Source organism: Mytilus californianus, unplaced genomic scaffold (genome assembly GCF_021869535.1).
Source record: "Mytilus californianus isolate M0D057914Y unplaced genomic scaffold, xbMytCali1.0.p SCAF_6, whole genome shotgun sequence".
Classification (NCBI taxonomy): domain Eukaryota; kingdom Metazoa; phylum Mollusca; class Bivalvia; order Mytilida; family Mytilidae; genus Mytilus; species Mytilus californianus.
This window is the reverse complement of record NW_026262712.1, coordinates 3,946,297-3,965,364: the sequence shown is the minus strand read 5'-3', so window position 1 is coordinate 3,965,364 and position 19,068 is coordinate 3,946,297. Positions and strand designations below refer to the sequence as shown.

Here is a 19,068-nt window from a genome sequence, read left to right as displayed (position 1 = left end):
ATCGTGATATCTGATATTCAAATGTTTGAAACAATATAACATTAAAAGGAAATCAAAACAAGCTGAGGAACTGTTGCACATCTGGTAGATAATCTTTAGAATCAAATACATTATATCTATTTTGAATGAATATGTAACAAGAACGTTCGGTTGTAAAAAGTATTTAAAACTGATTTCAGTATAAAACCTTCATTGCTAGTATTTATAATAAACCCTTCAGCCATACCTTCATTTTCAGCAGATGTTGATGTTGTACTTGGACTGATTTCGTGTGAATAACATTTCAAATCATTAGCGATATCTTTGTATCCATAAATACGTAATCCATCAACAAACACACTGTAAGCAGGTTCTCTCCTTTTAATAACAATATCCAGCAATGCTTTGTTCTGGTCATCTTGTCCAGCATGTTGTTCAATGCGGCGTCTGTCATCTACTGATATCACCAAATGTGTCATCATATGGTCTAAAATTTGACTGATTTGTATATCCTGTATGATTCTGTTTTCATTTTCTCTGATTCTATCTGTTAATGATAAGATTGGTTTATTAACAAAAAAGAAGTTTATGGGATCATCAAGTAAAACAATTCTCACGATTATGTTGTTGCCCGCTAAACATATTATTGTTTATAAGAAAACTGCAATGAAATGTATTATTATTTCGTATAATTGTCAGCAAAATTTTCACTCGGTCCTTGTTGTTGTAAAAATATGGCAGCTTATTAATGGTTGTGTTTTTATGCCGAAGTTTACCGATTGTCACCTTTGTAAACAATCAACAAAGAAGCATGGATATTCAGGTAAGCACGTGTATTACATGTACAATAAGATATAGATTATTTCGATGACAGAGCGATGACAGAGCGATGTTTACGTTTGTATCCTATCTCTACCAATTTGGTTTTCCCCTTCGCACTTGCGTAATTGCAATCACCTGATGTTTACAAGAAAGGTCACGCTGAGGTAACTGCATACGGAAAACATGTCAGCGAATTGTTCCAGCCAACAATTCAGAAAAAGTAACATTCTTCAAAATTTGGACAAATTAAAGAATTTTCTCCATAAAAAGGAATAAGTACATTAGTTTTATAATGAAAACTAGCCATTTAGTTATAAAAAACATATGTATTATTTTTTTTAATTTGAAGTTTCATATGACTTTTAGATAAAAGTCGTTTTAACAAAATAAAAAATAAAAAGTACAAATGTACACGATGTTTATTTCATAATTTATACAAACTAGTAAACGCTAAAAGTAAAAGCCCGTTTACTTTCAAGTGCACGTAAAAACACACTTTTAAAATTTGTAGTCAACACCTGTTTACTTTTAAGTGCACGTAAAAATAAACTTGTGCAATCTGAAGTTAACGCCTGTTTACTGCTGACTAAACGGACACGCGTTTCCTCGGGTAGACAATAGAAATTTTGATTTTTACAGCGTTAATGTAAATATAGTAAACACAAGTTTACTATTAAACGCGAAAATAGAAGTTAACTAATGAAATATGTGCACGAGGCATTAACGTGCGTTTAATTTATGTAATGATTGGACTGCACCCAACTGTACCTACTGTATTTATAATTGATCAATGCTGAATTTTAAACTTGTTCAAGATAATAACTTTTGACATAAATTTCAAGATAAACATGCTCGGTGTGAGCCAAGTCTTTATCTTGAAGACCGTACTATGACCTATAATGGTTTACTTTTCCAAGTTGTGACTTGGATGGAGAGTTGTGTCATTAGCACTCATAATTACAGATGCCCAGGATGCAGTTTTGGACTTTTCCATATAGCTGATGTTTCAGAGAGGCATTGTATAATACTAGGCAATAGTAGTGTAGCACTGATTTCATATATTTCTGTTATAAATCTATGATATACATATTTCTTGTACTAAATAAATGAATTACATTATACCTAATAGTGTTATTTATTTACTCAGATCGTTCAAATAGTATTACCTGTAACCATTTCCACTGCTCTAAGTGTATTTGGATCAACATCTTTTACAACTTCCTTTAAACACCTTGCTCCTTTACCAATATTTGCAAAAACTTGCTCAAGTACCCGTATAATAGGTTTCACTGTTCTGTCTTTCCTCCATGTAAACAACACTTCCTTATTCTGTGCTGTCAAATCACGATCACATTTCTCTTTTATACTCTCTATCTCTTCAACAGACAGTCCAAGTTCTATTCCTAGTTGGAAGACTATCTTGCCAATCAGCGGTGCTAATCTATCTAAAATTTCATCTGATGGAATAGAGTCTAGAATATCGTCAGGAATACCTGGAATAAGAAATCAAATATATCTACAGAGAATTCGTCAAAACTAATCAGTGACTCAAATTGCAGTGTTACCCAAAATGCTTTTTAAATAAATGGGGAACGTGTCCATGGGACATAGATGATGCCCCGCTGCAAATTAAGATTATGAAGAGACATAACTCAACAACGACAGAAGTCACCCTACCTAAATTTGAACTTAATATGTGTTTTGTGGTAATATGGTTGTGTATAAGTTTCATAACATTTGGTTGAGGAAAACTAAAGTTAGAGAACGGAAACAAAAAATACAGCAATGTTTCCATTTATAAAGAGGCATAACTCTAGAACAGTAAAAGTGAGGCCACCAAAATTTGAACTTGACCCGTGTTTTGTGGTATTTAGCATTGTGTATATAGGTTTCATAACATTTGGTTGAGGCAAACTAAAGTTAGAGAACGGAATTGAAAAATTCAGCAATTTTTCCATTTGTAAAAGGGCATAATTCTAGAATGGAAAAAGTGACGCTACCCAAATTCAAACTCGATCTGTGTTTGTGGTAATAAGCATTGTGTATAAGTTTCATAACATCTAATTGAGGCAAACAAAAGTAAGAGAACATAAAACAATTAATGAACGTATGGATGGACGGACGGACAAACGTACGTACAGACGGACAAGAGTTAGACTGAATGCCCCTCTGCTACGGCGGGGGGATGGCATACAATTGAATATTGTTAATCCCGGATTTATATGTTTGTTATGCTTGTGATAACTGTGTTTAGCCATAGCAGCCATGTTTTTTGACAGAACAACATTTATACTGCATACTTACTCAAAGTTTTGTTGAAATTGGTTCTTAATAAAAGTAGACGAAATATGATAGATAATCAATAAACTGTTGACACAGAGAAACTTTTAATTGCCTTGCATAGTTTACATGTTTTAATTCTGCATACCGCAATGAAAGATAAACATCTGTTAAGAAAGTAATTATATTGTGAAGGTATGCTCTTACAATTAATGTAACTAAACAAGCTTAACATCTCCAAAGGGAGTGATTATAACTCTAAGGATTTCTATGTAATCAAACAAGATACATATCTATATGATAAAGATAATAACATTATGACTACTGGTCAATCCCATTGAAATGTGAAAAATCCAAGTTGCACATTTATATGAAAAAGAATCAAGATGACCTTTTGATTACATTAACTACCTTTAATCAGATAATGTAACATTTATGATATATTCGATACAGAACATTATGACAAAGGCCTTTTTTATTATGTCATATAAAGACCTTTAGATATCAAAATACTTACCAGATTTCACTTGTTTTCTCCGACGTACCTGAAAATATGATAATTGTTAAAATCAATTTATTTCAGGGTGATGAGTGAAATCTATCATTAATCCATGCTATCTGAAAACAAGCTCATACTGTTATTACAGAAGTAAAGGGTCCAGACCAGATGCAAAAGACATGTTCAAATTTCTCATTGCATAGGGCATTAGCTACGATTAGGACACACATTCAATACTTTAAACTGATTTTATCCATATTTATGTGACCTTCAATTTAACCCTGAGCTGAAAATGAGCTACTTAGCTCGTTCACAAATTGTAAACAATGAAAATGAAACAAGGGTGAACCATTTTGTAGATGGATTCGACCCATAAAAAAATAATTCTTATGCAGGTAAAAAAAAACAATAGTTAACAGATTTTTAAACCTATAATATGAAATCAAGCAGACCTAGAGAAAACCAATCACAATTGATCAATATCTATCTATATGTATACGTATGTTTAAACTGGTTTATATGACCGTCAGCAGTATTAGGACTGGTCATCTCATGGGTTAATTAGACTTAAATACACACAAAAAGCAAAAACATATTATCAAGACTATGCATTGTTAATTGCTTATTTCAAATTTTTTGTAATTTGGATAAATGTTTTAGTAAATTTTAATCAAGTATGAGAATTTAAGTGAAATTGTTGAACATGAATTTGACAGCTAGTGTCCCTTTAAAAACTTAACCATCTTGTCCTTACCAAGCACAATACAACATACTGAAATGTCTCTTTTGCTTTGCTTATCTTGGTTGCATTTATATTGACCATGCTGGCAGTCTGTAATATGACGGTTTCACTCAAAGATGAATAACATATAAAATTAACCTTATCAAAGATCAATGTAAAAAAAGTATAGCAAAAGTCCCAAACTCAATGACAAATTCTAAAAGGGGACATCAATAAAAATTGACAAATTTATATGATATCAATCAACCGAACAATTGAAAAACAGCGGCCATATTCATGACTTGGTACAGGCATTTTTTGGCAGATGAAATTTGTTAAACCCGGTTTATAGCCAGTTAAGCCTCACACTTGTATGACAGTTGTGTATAATTCCATTACATTTACACCATTGGGTGGTTAACCCAAACAGATGTAATAGGCCAATGTGACAATAATAAAATCCAACAGCCAAAACCATGTAAACATTCATGACAGACGTACAACACAAATAACTAAAAAAATTCAAACAAAAACACCAATCAATGTAGCAAAGACGCAAAAAAAAGAAAGAAAAGACAGTTCAAACTAAATTTTAAATTTCACAATAACGTCAACAAAAAAGTGTTATTGATATCACATACCGTATACAGTATAAACGTTTTCTCGATAAGTAAAAACTAAGGAAATGTAATTACATGGGTAAACAAAATAGGACGACACTGCAAAAAGCCTTTGTGTCTAAATCAAACCTCCTGCACCATGATTGCCTAACACTAAAAATATTTAAAAAATTCTAAAGGGGTCCCACAGAACCCTTTGTCTCAGCCCTGATTGCTCCTGTCAATGTCAAAGCGTAATGCTGACTTCTGTCCAATAGTTATCAAAGGTACCAGGCTTATAATTTAATAAGCCAGTCGCGCGTTTCATCTACATAAAAACTCATCAGTGACGCTCAGATCAAAATAGTTAGAAAGCCAAACAAGTACAAAGTTGAAGAGCACTGATGACCCAAAATTCCAAAAAGTTGTGCCAAATACGGCTAAAGCTATCTATGTCTAGGATAAGAAAATCCTTAGTAGTTCGAATAATTTCCCAGTTTTATGAAGGTTTACAAACTTGGTATGTAAAAAGAAAAGTAATAATCACAAACCGTCTGTAAATGTTAACTGAAAAGTAAGTCCAAACATTCCAAAAAATACTGAAAATGAAAATATATGTTTCAAAATTTTGCATCAGACATAATCTGTTAATCATTAAAAAGCTTCTGCCAATGTTTCATAAAATTCTAGGAAGGTTTTACAAAGTATTACATGTGAAACAAACTTTAACACTAGACTCTATCTACTTGTTTATTGTTAAAAGTTTATTTATCATTAAAGGGCATTAGCTGTCAAATTCGTGCTTATCGATTTGACTCAAATTCTCACATATGATTTCAAACCTACTAACATGTAAAAAAAGTCCGAAATAAACAATTCACAATGCATTGGGTCGATAAAATGTATCAGCAATTCGTGTGTAATTTAGTCTAGACGCAATCTAATTAACTATCGAGATGACCTCCGAGGACTGCCTACGGTCATATAACCTGATATAAACATAACTAAAGATATAAATAGATAGATAACAAACTCGTGCAATTCGTTTTTTCGAAGTCTGTTTGATTCAATATATAATAAGTTGAAAAAATTTGTTAATAATCGTTTTTACCTTTATAAGAATTAGTTTTTGTGGATCAAATCAATAAATCAAATAGTTCACCCTTGTTCCACTTTCAATGTTGACATTATTTTCATTATCATAACTGGACACGCCTAATTAATGCATAACCCATTTCTAGCTAATGGGTTAAATGGAAGGTCACTTGAATACGGATTCGAATAAGGGTCGAATTATTTACTTGTAAATGAATAACGCATTAGCTATGTTTCCTAGATTTTTTGACAAAATTGACCAAAAATGGCTACTAAATGCGAATTGTTATTTCACTCTTTCACTTTAATATTTTTTTTCTTGTAGCGAAAGTCCCTTTGAAATATAGAAAAAAAATCCAAAATGGTGCTCTCGATACTGTATTTTTGTCTTTTACAAGCTTCTGTCCACATTTCATAACATTCCATGAAATTTTGACAAAGTCATTGATGCCTGAAAAACTTTAACCTCAGACTGAATCTGAATGATAATTGGATAAAAACTAAGTCCATTTCCATGCAAAATAGGAAAAAAAAAAATGTTTCCAAATTTTGCTCTTGATACTTAATTTTGTCACCGCCGATGACACCTCAATCTAAGATCGCTATGTTTCGCCTTTGCGAAATAAATTTTGTAGTCTCGACAAAAACCTGGTGGTAGTATGCACAGAAAGAGAATCATATAAAAATTCATAAGATCAAAAGAACCATGATATCTCGAAGACAAATAAAGGGGAAACTGAAGTAAAATTGAAAGATACACAACATCAAAACTAGAATCTATAATTTAATATGACACTGCATATGTCTCTATTGGGTCTTGGTGCTCTCTGAAGATTTTTTTTATGTCAATTTCAGATAAATTTGTACACCTTAAAATCATACCATATACCAAGTATAATAATATATAAAAAGATAAATACAATTGCACCAGTCCATTGCAGTAATTACTTACCACGCATAATTTATGTGGTGTTATTTCCATTTCTCTCAATCCGTTGTCCAATTCTGTGAATCTGATTTCATCATTCTCTTTCAAATGCATCAGTGTCAAAAATTTGACCATCTGTGTATTTGTTGGGTAATTCTCTACCATATCACTCCATACCATCTCTTCCATTCCAAGATGGAGAGCCAAATCATGAAGCATGCATGTCTCACAATTATTAGACAGGCGAAGCAACTCTGTGTTACTTGGAATCTGAGATAATGCATCTTCACTCAAACCTAAAATTAATTTAACAAGAGTGCACACGCTGAAATGTCTCGCCTTCTTTACTAATCATTGATATTATGTTGATAGTCCTAAATATAAAGCTTTATTACAACTGTCACATAAACTTAACATTAACCAAGTAAACTAACATTGACCAATGAACCATGAAAATGAGGTCAAGGTCAGATTAACCATGCTAGGCAGGCATGTTCAGCTAACAATTCTTCCATACAACAAATATAGTTGACCTATTGCTTATAGTTTAAGACAAGAGCAACTTAACATTGACCAATGAACCATGAAAATGAGGTCAAGGACAAATGACACCTGCCAGACAGACATGTACACCTTACAATCATTCCATACACCAAATATAGTTGACCTATTGCTTATACATGTAGTATTAGAAAAACAGACCAAAACACAAATACTTAACATTGACCAATGAACCATGAAAATGAGGTCAAGGACAAATGACACCTGCCAGACAGACATGTACACCTTACAATCATTCCATACACCAAATATAGTTGACCAATGGCTTATAGTATTAGAAAAACAGACCAAAACACAAAAACTTAACATTGACCAATGAACCGTGAAAATGAGGTCAAGGTCAGATGAAACCTGCCAGACTGACATGTATCCCTTATAATCATTCCATACACCACATATAGCTGACCTACTGCTTGTAGTATCTGAGAAACGGACCTAATCACGTAACTTTAACCTTGATCACTGATCCATGAAATGAGGCTGAGGTCAGGTGAACCCTGTCTGATGGACATGTAGACGTTGCAAGGAACCCATATACCAAATATAGTTATCCTATTGTTCATAATAAGTGAGAAATTTACATAACAAAAAAACTAAACTTTTTTTTTCAAGCAGTCGCTGAACCATGAAAATAAGGTCAAGGACATTGGACATATGACAGACGGAAAGTTCGTAACATAAGGTATCTGCATACAAAGTATGAAGCATCCAGGTCTTCTACCTTCTGAAATATAAAGCTTTATACAAATAGTTTACGCCGCCGTCGCCACCGCCGGATAGTTATACCTATGTCTCACTTTCTGCGACTTTCGTCGCAGGCGAGACAATAACACATATGATTAGTCAAGATTGTATGTTAATATACAGAGATAAGATGAGATAACTAGAGGTACGCAATATTAGCAACATATGCAGTAATCTAATTCTAATTTCTAACCTATGTTCACAAAATACACCTAAATATATTATCTTAAATGTAGCACATACTTTAATCTGTTGACAGCAATCGTAGGCAATTTACTCATAAGACATATAGGATATATTTTAGTAATTTACAGCAATTAATCTTAACTAAACTTGCAAATCATATTTTTTAAATTGAAAGTTTCTAATACAAGTATCTTTGGTAATTGTAAACTCAGATGGTAAAAATCCATTACTTTTCCACAGATGTTCCAATCTGAAATATGTGAAATATAATTATGTTGATAACACTATATTATTTAAGCTTTATCAGCACTAAAGCAAGTCAGTAGCATGGTTTAAGACATGAGATATGAAATTGGAAATTTTCATAACTTAAATGTTAACTCTGGTCAATAATATGCAAGTGCAGAGAGATAAATGATACATTTACCTGGACAATCTGCATCACACTGCTTTTGTTCCTGTAAAGTAGAAAATAACTCTACAATTCAAGTATGTGTGTAATTCCATGTAAGCAATTACTTGTTCATCGGTCCACAAAAAAACATTTCACTTTGTAAAATGTGTGAAACTAATGACAAAAGCACACATATTAAAAAAATATAATATTGTCAAATGCTGATAGAAAAAATTAGTACAAGCAAAGTCAGGTGAATATTTTAATTATTAATTCGCTCTTCTACCTTACAAAAAAAGGTTTAAACTAAGAGATGTCATGGCAACATTATCATCCCTTTGTCCCTGATAAATTCGTCTTTTGCTGTTTAGTTACTATCATACCAACATCAACAAGTTGGTACAGATATAAATTTGTCTCTGAATGTATGGACATTTTTTACATAACAACTTTAAGAGATCGATATGTGGCATAGGTTTTAATCATTGTTGAAGGCCTTATGGCGACCCATAGGTGATGAATTCTACGTCATTTGGTTTATGGTGGAGAGTTGTTGCAATGACAATCATATACCATATCTTCTTTCCTATATAGAGTTGAAAAATTGTCTAACATATAAATGCAAATTGAGTACCAATCTTCTGCAATAAGGGAACTTGGCGACATATTCGCAGGCTTAGAAATCAAATTCTAGATTTCTCTCATTGATATACCAATAAATGTATATACATACCCTTTTCTTGTTCCAAATACTCCAGTTATTTTTAATGTTTTCACCGTGTTCGCAAAGACATTCCTCAGTTTCTGAAGCCATCTTGTTTTCTGAAGTAAAACAGCTTAATTTCGAGCAGGAATACTCGGTGTGGAAGGGTAACTTGCTGCTGGCTTTACAATGGATGGAGGACTGATAAAATTCAGAGATTCTCTCTAAAGTAATAAACAAACAATCCCGGACACTAGTGGCTATATCAGGTATTATCAGGCCCTTGGAGCGCTTGTGGACTAGGTACAGTAAGATCTTGTTACCTTCTACACAGACAATAATATCATGCTCTTTATCAAATGATAACCCAACAAACCCAGAAAACATAAGTTTTCTTCCACGGTATTCTTTTAATGTCCACATACTGAGACATGCACATATTAAACGGTTTGGTAAGGCTGGAGGTATGATGGTTCCTTTGAAAACAAAGGCCAAACTAAGAGTCCTCTCTGGTGTACATTCTTGTGTCAAGAAATCTGTATCGTTTCTTTGTGTTAGCATACAGGGTACAAAGAAGTTTTCTATTGGTAGACGACTTCCTGTTTTTGAATCATATCTACGTTGTTCAGATACGATATCTAGATGTATCAGCATATCAAATATGTACTCTTTAAATGGTAAAATCTGACGGAATTCTTCTTGCTCCCAAATCTGGTAGAGATCTACTTTTTGTATCATTCCATTTATAGACATCTTTTTGAAGGTTTTCCTTGTTTTATCTTCTTTTGGCCAGAATTCAACATCTATGAAAATGAAAATATAAAAAATTTTCTTCAGATTTTATATGGAGACCATATAACTACAGATCAGAAAGAAATTGCAAAGAATTCAATAATTATTTCACCTCATGTGTTGAAAAATAAAGGCATAGCAGGGCACCAAGCATCTCAAATTTTAATACTCTGACAAACTATGTACAAATGAAATTCCTAAAAAAAGGCAGAAGTAGTTCATCATTCCTCCAGTAAAAGTTTCAGAACTATTTGATGAAATAATTAAACTAGATGTTAAGACATCCTCCTGTTCTGACAATATAGGTCCAAAAATTTTAAAACTGAGTGCTCCTTTCATAGCAGCTTCCTTAACATACATTTTTAATCGAATGATTGATACTGGTATTTATCCATCTGTTTTAATAAATGCCAAGGTAGCTCCAATTTTCAAATCTGATGAAAAAAACGTAGCTAGAAATTACAGAGCAATATCTGTTTTGCCAACATTATCAAAATTAATAGAGAGACATGCATGTATCTAAACATCTGTATAATTATTTGACAAAGTTTCAAATTTTACACCCTTCCCAGTCTGGTTTTAGACCTAACCATTCATGTCAAACTGCCCTCATTAATAACATTGATAAATGGCTACATGAAATGAATAATGGAAATATCAATTGGGCAGTCCTCCTGGATTTTAAGAAAGCTTTTGATGTTGTTGATCATGAAATTGTATGTAAAAAAACTTCAAATTGGTGGCTTCCATGAAGATACTGTTGATTTTTTAAAATCATATTTTGAGTGAAAGAACACAGCAAGTCCATATAAATAATCAGTTTTCTTATAAAAAGTTTATAAATTTTGGTGTTCCACAGGGCTCAATACTTGGTCCCATTTTGTTTGTTTTGTACATAAATGACCTTCCATTACACATTAAAAATTGCCATATAGACTTGTATGCAGATGACACAACTATGCATACATCAGGAAAGAGTATTGCTGATATGCAATTAAAAGAACAAGATGATCTCCAATGTGTTGAAAAATAGTGTCATAAAAATAACATGTTCATAAATTCGGATAAGACTAAATGTATGGTTATAGGTACAAGACAAAGGCTGCGTTTAAATCAAGCGAACCAGTTTTAACTATTGAGAATACTATTCTTCAAAAATCATCAATTGAAAAACTTTTAGGTGTTAGAATTGACTCTAATCTGTCCTGGACAGGCCATGTTAATTACTTATGTTCATCAATATCATCTAGACTTCATTTACTCTCTAAAATCAAGAAATTTCTAAATATTGATTCAAGAAAATTGTTTTATAATGGCTATATTCTCCCACTGATAGATTATTGTTGTATTATTTGGAGTGGTTGAGCTAAAAATGAGCTAGTCAGAATAATAAAATTGCAGAAAAGGGCTGCAAGACTTATTTTAGATGCTGATCAACTTTCATCATCAGCTCCACTGTTTAAACAGCTTGGGTGGACGACAGTAGAAAACAGAATCTCATACCACAAATCTGTTTTGATGCAGAAATGCCTTGAGGAACAAAGCCCCTGTGTATCTCACTGAAAACTTTAAAGAAATGCCAGAAATAAACCAATATTGTTTGAGGAATGCATCTTGCAAAAATTTACAAGTTCCAAAAGCCAAAACAGAGCTGTATAAGAAATCTTTTATATATTCAGGATCTATTTTATGGAATAACTTACCAATATCCCTGAAAAAATTAACCTCAAGTACAAGCTCATTCAAAAAAGATTTAAAAAATTACTTGTTGGAACATTAAGAAGCTGTGTAATTTTATATGTATAATAATTTTCACACACTTACTCAAACTTAAGATATTGTTGAGTTAATTTGAATGATGGCAATACTATATGAATTTGTAATTTTTACCTGTTTTGAAAATTGTATATTTCATAACAATTTTTTATTTCATGTTTTCATATATGTGTGTTTGTTTGATATTTTGTAATGGGTTGTTATATTTCATTGTATTTCATGAGGGCCTCAGGGAAGATTAGTTTTATAGCTAACTGTATAACCCTCTTTAAATAAAGAATTATTATTATTATTATTATTATTTCAAAACAAATTAACTTTCCTAATTTTGTATTCAAAGCATTTAAAGATCAAAATTGAATACTTTCCCATTGGAAAAATATTACCACAAAATAGGCATGTATATGTCTTTAACAAGTAAAACTGTGAGCTACTGCTCACTGATGATACCCCCGCCGAAATATTTCGGTAAACAGGAAGTTGTTGAGTGAAAACGCATCACACTGTATAGCTGACTTATATAAACCCTGAAACCAAATTTCAGAAATCCTTGTCAAGTAGTTCCTGAGAAAAATGTGACGAAAATTTTCAACTTGGCTATCATGTGTAAAATAATATAAGTGTTCGGTAAACAGGAAGTTGTTGAGTGGTGAATCTGAAAACGCATCACACGGTGTAACTTACTAATATAAACCCTGAAACCAAATTTCAGAAATCCTTGTCAAGTAGTTCCTGAGAAAAATGCGACGAAAATATTCATGGGACGGACGGATGGACTGACGGACTGACGGACAGACGGACACACAGAGGTAAAACAGTATACCCCCTTTTTTAAAGCGGGAGTATAATAATAATGCGTGTACATGTTTTTTTGTACGAGCAACATAAATGACAATGGTGGAATGTGGTCTGAATGTATCAATCAATCAAAGTTGATTACAACTGCTCCTTCTCATGATGAAAAATGAATTTATTTAGTTATGAGGTCCCTAACAGCCTTTTTGCATTTTTCTGAATGATTTTTTGGGGTTTAATTATCATTGTTTTAATGTAAGTGATTGTTTATTTGAAGCCAGAAAGTGGTTATTAAACCGACCAAAGGTGCGAAAAATCTTTTTCATTTTACAATTTAATGGTTTAAAGAAAAAAATACTACTTCTATTTATGTCTTAGGGGAAATCACCAACCATAAACAAAATGAAGGACAACACAATGCAATAAACAGCTGCGCCATGAGCGCATGATACGCCCATTGCGTTTTCAAAGAATAAAGTTCAATAACTTCTCAATGTCATATCAGAAATTTATAAAAATCGTAAGGGAGCTTATAGAAAATATAAATAGATATTAACAATTCACCAAAGTTTCATTAGAACTGCTGAAAGTAATTTTGAGTTATTTTCCGAAAACTGGAAAATCCCCCCTTTTTTGATGAATAAAACCCCATAACTTGGAAATATAAAATCTAAAATTTATATAATATAAAAGGGAGCTTACGTCAACAGACATAAACTTTTCACCAAAGTTTCATGAGACCTGCTAAAAGCATTTTTGAGTTCTTGTCCGAAAACTGGAAAATCCCCCCTTTTTTAATGAATAAAACCCTGTAACTCAGAAAAGTACAATTTAAAATTTATAAAACATGGAAAGGGAGCTCATGTCAATAGATATAAACAATTCACCAAAATGTCTTGCAAATTGGTGAAAGCATGTTAGAGTTATTGTCCAAAAACTGGAAAATTCCCCTTTTGTTAATTAATAAAACCCCATAACTCGGAAACGTATGATCTAAAATTAATAAAAAACGAAAGGGAGCTCACGTCAATAGACATAAACAATTCCCTAAAGTTTTATGAAAATTAGTTAAAGCATTTTTGATTTAATGTCCAACATGTTGACGGACGAACTGACAGACGGACGGACAATAGTATACAATAATACGTCACGTAAACGGGCGTATAAAAATGAAAACACTTAAGAAAGTACACTGGGAATATTTAGATAAGTGTATTTCCTAACAACATTTGTAAAGCAGTTGGTCGTCCATCTTAATTTATACACTGATGTTTTTCTTGCAATTTTATTTTGCTGCGGAAATTATGTTTAAGAAAGCAGAGCCACCAATCAAAAGTTTTTTAAGGATTTCATCCCTTGTTCTCAAATTCATCATCTAAACAAAGGTCTACAAAACGTCACGATGAAAACTATATGTTTTAGAACAATATATGGTTGTTCTCTGTAAACTTCAACTCTCGTAAATATTCAATATATTGGGTAGAAAACAATCGTATCACAATGATGCAAGTGATGACGTTTGTGTTAACATTATGAAATTAACCTCAATATATTATGTCAAGATTCACTTGAGAGTTACAAAAGATGATGTATGGCAGTCACCCATGATGACATCTTGTCAGTCAATTGCTGTCTTTGATCTTAATGTTATGTTCATTTTTATCAGTTGTTTTTCGGCGTAAAGTTTACTACTACTATTATACTAGTTTACTATTTCAAACGTATTTTTAATAGATTTTGACTTGATCTAAATAAGACATTCCATTTTTTGGGCTGGGAAAAGTTTTAGTTTTATTTCACAGAAATGGTATATGATAGTTCAATAGCCGATCACTGGATTAATCACAGGCAGTGTATTTCTAACAGCCAAATATGATTTTAACTTTAAAAGGAATTTATGTTCCATTGTTAAGGTTCGGATTTCAGGATGAAATTCTTTCCCCAATACAACTAGAAAGTGAATAGAGTTACATTTGTGACATTGACCAACAATACTTCCTTTTCACAGTTGTAAGAGTTGCAGTATGAATATAACAACAACATATTGTCTCAAAACATAATTGTGCTGGTACTTATAACCAGGATAGGAATACTTGCATTTTCAAAGTTTTTTAGCATTGTTGAAATATATTTTATATTAAATAACTATGTAGTTCTACAGTTATACCTAAACCTTTATACATATCAAATATCTGTTTCAGTTTAAACTAACGAATTTTTTTTTTTAAATTTGCAATTGTGTTTTTACAAAACATAAGTTAAAACAGCCATCTTTTCTAATATTCCACAACAGAATAAAATAATTGTCTGCACTTCACAAATATTAACGCTGTGATTGAAAAAGGATCAATTTTGACTAACTGTATAACATAAAAGTTCTGACAAACCGACAAAAAGATTAGTATAGGGCACAGTTCAACATTTTCCAGTGCTCTTAAAACTGGCTGATACACAATATTTTGGTATGTTTGTTTTTTTATACCAGCAATATCTTTTGGTATGTTTGTTTTTTTATACCAGCAATATCATCACTACTCAATGAAAATATATACACACCTGTAATGAAAGATCTCATTACTTCCACCATAAGAAGGGGGCTTATGATAACATTATCTCTTAGCTGTGGGGTATCAAAATAAACAATCTTTCCAAGAGAGTGTTGATAATGTAAAAAATCTGTTAGCTGCTCAGGAGACAGGACAGACACCTCGCTGATGGCATTTAATTCTTTAACTTCAGCCAATGACATAATTTGTTTTCCTTCTGCCACTAATTCAGCGATCTCCAGCTCTAGTGGAACACAAGCATTGGGCATTCTTTCACCCCAACATGGGTGGTTGAATGTAAGTTCTGTAATTGTTTTCTTCAGAACTTCTATTTCTGGGTCTTCTTGATTTTTTGCATTGACAAATATTAGAGGTCTAAGGACCAGATGATGTTGTCCCTCGTGGTCTTTAAACAACTTCTCAATTCCACTGTAAAGCTCTTCACGTCGTGTCTCAACATTCTCCTTTAAAACATAAAAAGTTACCAAATTTAGATTTATCTCAAATTTTCAGAGTAGATATATCTACTCTTACAGGTCAATTTACACCTTTAACCTAGCTCTTATACTTTTAAAGATAACTTTCCGAAACTGTTAACAGTTGTTTAATCTTACATTCCAAGGGGAATAAAGTGATATTAGGGTCTTTAGAATATTTTTTGGAGAAGAACATGTTATTGATGTTTTTTTGTTGTTCACAATTTTACAAACATAGTTTAGAAACACTAGTAAAAACTAGATGTGTATGAACGACACGAATGGCCCCGTCTCAAAAAGTTGAAAAATCTGCACTTTCAACAACACATGTGGACACAAACATGCATGGATAGTATCAAGCTCTCAAGACCAATACTAGTTTGATGAAAAATTTCCTTGATCAATGAGTAATTAAATTTCAAACCTATCAGCAAACAGGAAGTGGATGTACTGCAGATCTAACAAGATGTGTTAAAACGACATGAAAATCAGCAAAGCGGAACGAAACATAAACTTGATCTGTAACTCATCATGGTAGTCTCACATACCAAAAATCAGCCCAATATCTAAAGGCATTTAGAAAAAAGTCCCTATAACTGTGATTTTCAACAATTTATCAAAGTCCAAAGCCCGTAATTTCGGCAAAAATTAGCAGAGCGGAACGAAACTTAAACTTGATCTGTAACTCAACATGGTTAACTCACATACCAAAAATCAGCCCAATAGCTAAAGGCGTTGAGAAAAAAACCATATAACTGTGATTTTCAACAATTTGTCAAAGTCCAAAGCACGTAATTTCGGCAAAGATTAGCAGAGTGGAACAAAACTTAAACTTGATCTGTAACTCAACATGGTTAACTCACATAACAAAAATCAGCCCAATATCTAAAGGGGTTTAGAAAAAAAGTCCCTATAACTGTGATTTTCAACAATTTATCAAAGTCCAAAGCCCGTAATTTCGGCAAAAATTAGCAGAGCGGAACGAAACTTAAACTTGATCTGTAACTCATCATTAACTCACATACCAAAAATCAGCCCAATATCTGAAGGTATTTAGAAAATATGTCTGTATAACTGTGATTTTCAACAATTTATCAAAGTCCAAAGCCCGTAATTTCGGCAAAAATTAGCGGAGCGGAACGAAACTTAAACTTGATCTGTAACTCATCATGGTTAACTCAAATACCAAAAATCAGCCCAATATCTGAAGGCGTTTAGAAAAAAAGTCTGTATAATGGTTTGTTGCGGAATGACGGAATGACGGACAAGGGTAAATATATATGGCCCTGACAGCTTTGTTGCGGGTCCATAAAAATAACATTTTAATAAATTGGCAATAAATCTAAAACAGTTCAAGAGGATATTAAAAGCCTAGTAGCCAGTAATTTCGGTATTTGCGTGAAAATTAAGATATTGTTTGATTTAAATTTGTAGTTATAAATAAATGGGGAATGTGCCCAAGGTACAAAAATGATGCCAACTCTAAAAAGGGACAGAACTCAAGAACTGTAAAAGTGACGCTACCTAAATTTGGACTTGATCTGAGTTTTGTGCTAATAAGTATTGTGCATAAGTTTCGTAACATCAATGAAGAGACATTAATTGCTGAGAAGTGCATCTGGTGCAGTACTACTAAATGACAGAGTTTCTTATACACAAACTTTTTGTTGAAATTAAACTGACTTAAAAAAAATCTTTAACATTTAAACTGAACAATTGTTTTAAGGGCATACGATACAGTTACAGGGGAAGTAATGACGTTGCTAACGTAAATTGTTATTTTCACGACGTCAAACTGTGACTTATTGGGAAAAGATGCAGTTTTCAACTGATTTTTATCATTCAAACTGATTTAACTTGAAAACGAGTTAATGAACCCCTCTTTTTTAAAATGACATTTGGTTTGATTACTTATGAAGATTATGTGTACCAATTTTCATGAAATAGTCAATAGTGCAATTATTTAAAATTTGATAAATATACAGCAATAAACTGTTATCACAGAGATATGTCTCGCCTTTTTGTAATTTTGATAATGCAAATGTTGAAATTAAAATAGTAATACTTTAACATGTAAGTTATGCAAATATTCAAAGTCGGTGAACCATGACTGAAGGTACATGGCTAAACAATCTCCATGGAATGAGATGTGCCAATGCTAATATAACTGCATACCAAATACCATTGACTTATTATAAGTTGTTCCCTTTAAACAAACCAAAACACAAACATTAACTTGTAAACTATGTAAAAGTTTCAAAGTCAATGAACCATGATCAGGGGTGGGGCTATATAATCTCCATGGAAACGATACTTGCAAATGCCAATAAATTTGCATACCAAATATCATTGACTTAACATTAGCAGTTCATCTTAAACTGATCTAATCACAAACTAATACATGTAAACTAAGCAAAAGTTTCAAAGTAAATAGACCATGACTGAGGGGGCGGGGCCAAATAGTCTCCATGGAAATGAGATGTGCTAATGCTTATACAACTGAACACCAATTAACATTGGCCTACCACTAATGGTTCCCCTTGAACTGACCTAATCACAAACTAATACATGTTAACTTAGCAAAATTTTCAGTCTATAGACCATGACTAAGGGGGCGGAGCCAAATAATCTCCAGGGAAATGAGATATGCCAATGCTTATACAACTGCATACCAAATATCATTGACCTACCACTAGTGGTTCACCATGAACTAGACCAGATCACAAACAAATACATGTAAACTATGAAAAGTTTCAAAGTCAATAGACCTTGACTGAGGGAGCAGGGCCAAAAAATCTCCATGGTTATGAGATGTGCCAATGCTAATACAACTGCATACTAAATATCATTGACCTACCACTAGTGGTTCACCATGAACTAGACCTAATCACAAACTAATACATTGTTGACTCCGCCGACGCCGGAAACAGCATACCTATGTCTCGCTTTTTGACTCCGTCAAGGCGAGACAAAAAACGACGTTTTTTTTCCTACATGCATGAACATTTGATAAATAAGAGTTAATTGTAAAAATAAAATGTACAAATTTATAGAACATTTATATTAAACAGAAATTACAAATAATTTAACAAAAAATTTGTAAGGGTTCCGCGGAACCCAGTGTCTCGCCTACTTTTACTGTTAATCCCAGGCTCAACAAAAAATGAAGAAA

At 32.5% G+C, this 19,068-nt stretch overlaps 2 protein-coding genes across 5 annotated transcripts in view; both read right to left on the bottom strand.

The window, feature by feature from the left end:
- LOC127706048 (uncharacterized) overlaps positions 1-19,068 on the bottom strand; it is a 502,975-nt gene that overhangs the window by 346,571 nt on the left and 137,336 nt on the right. The window lies entirely within an intron of this gene.
- Positions 1-19,068, bottom strand: part of LOC127706049 (uncharacterized) — a 343,243-nt gene that overhangs the window by 244,687 nt on the left and 79,488 nt on the right. Inside the window, exons 8-14 of the mRNA XM_052210457.1 lie at positions 15,431-15,884; positions 9,542-10,314; positions 8,842-8,872; positions 6,948-7,219; positions 3,599-3,626; positions 1,968-2,294; positions 227-526 (exon numbers count right to left, since the gene is read on the bottom strand). Of these exons, the coding sequence (XP_052066417.1) occupies positions 227-526; positions 1,968-2,294; positions 3,599-3,626; positions 6,948-7,219; positions 8,842-8,872; positions 9,542-10,314; positions 15,431-15,884 (2,185 nt within the window). The remainder of the gene's footprint in view (positions 1-226; positions 527-1,967; positions 2,295-3,598; positions 3,627-6,947; positions 7,220-8,841; positions 8,873-9,541; positions 10,315-15,430; positions 15,885-19,068) is intronic.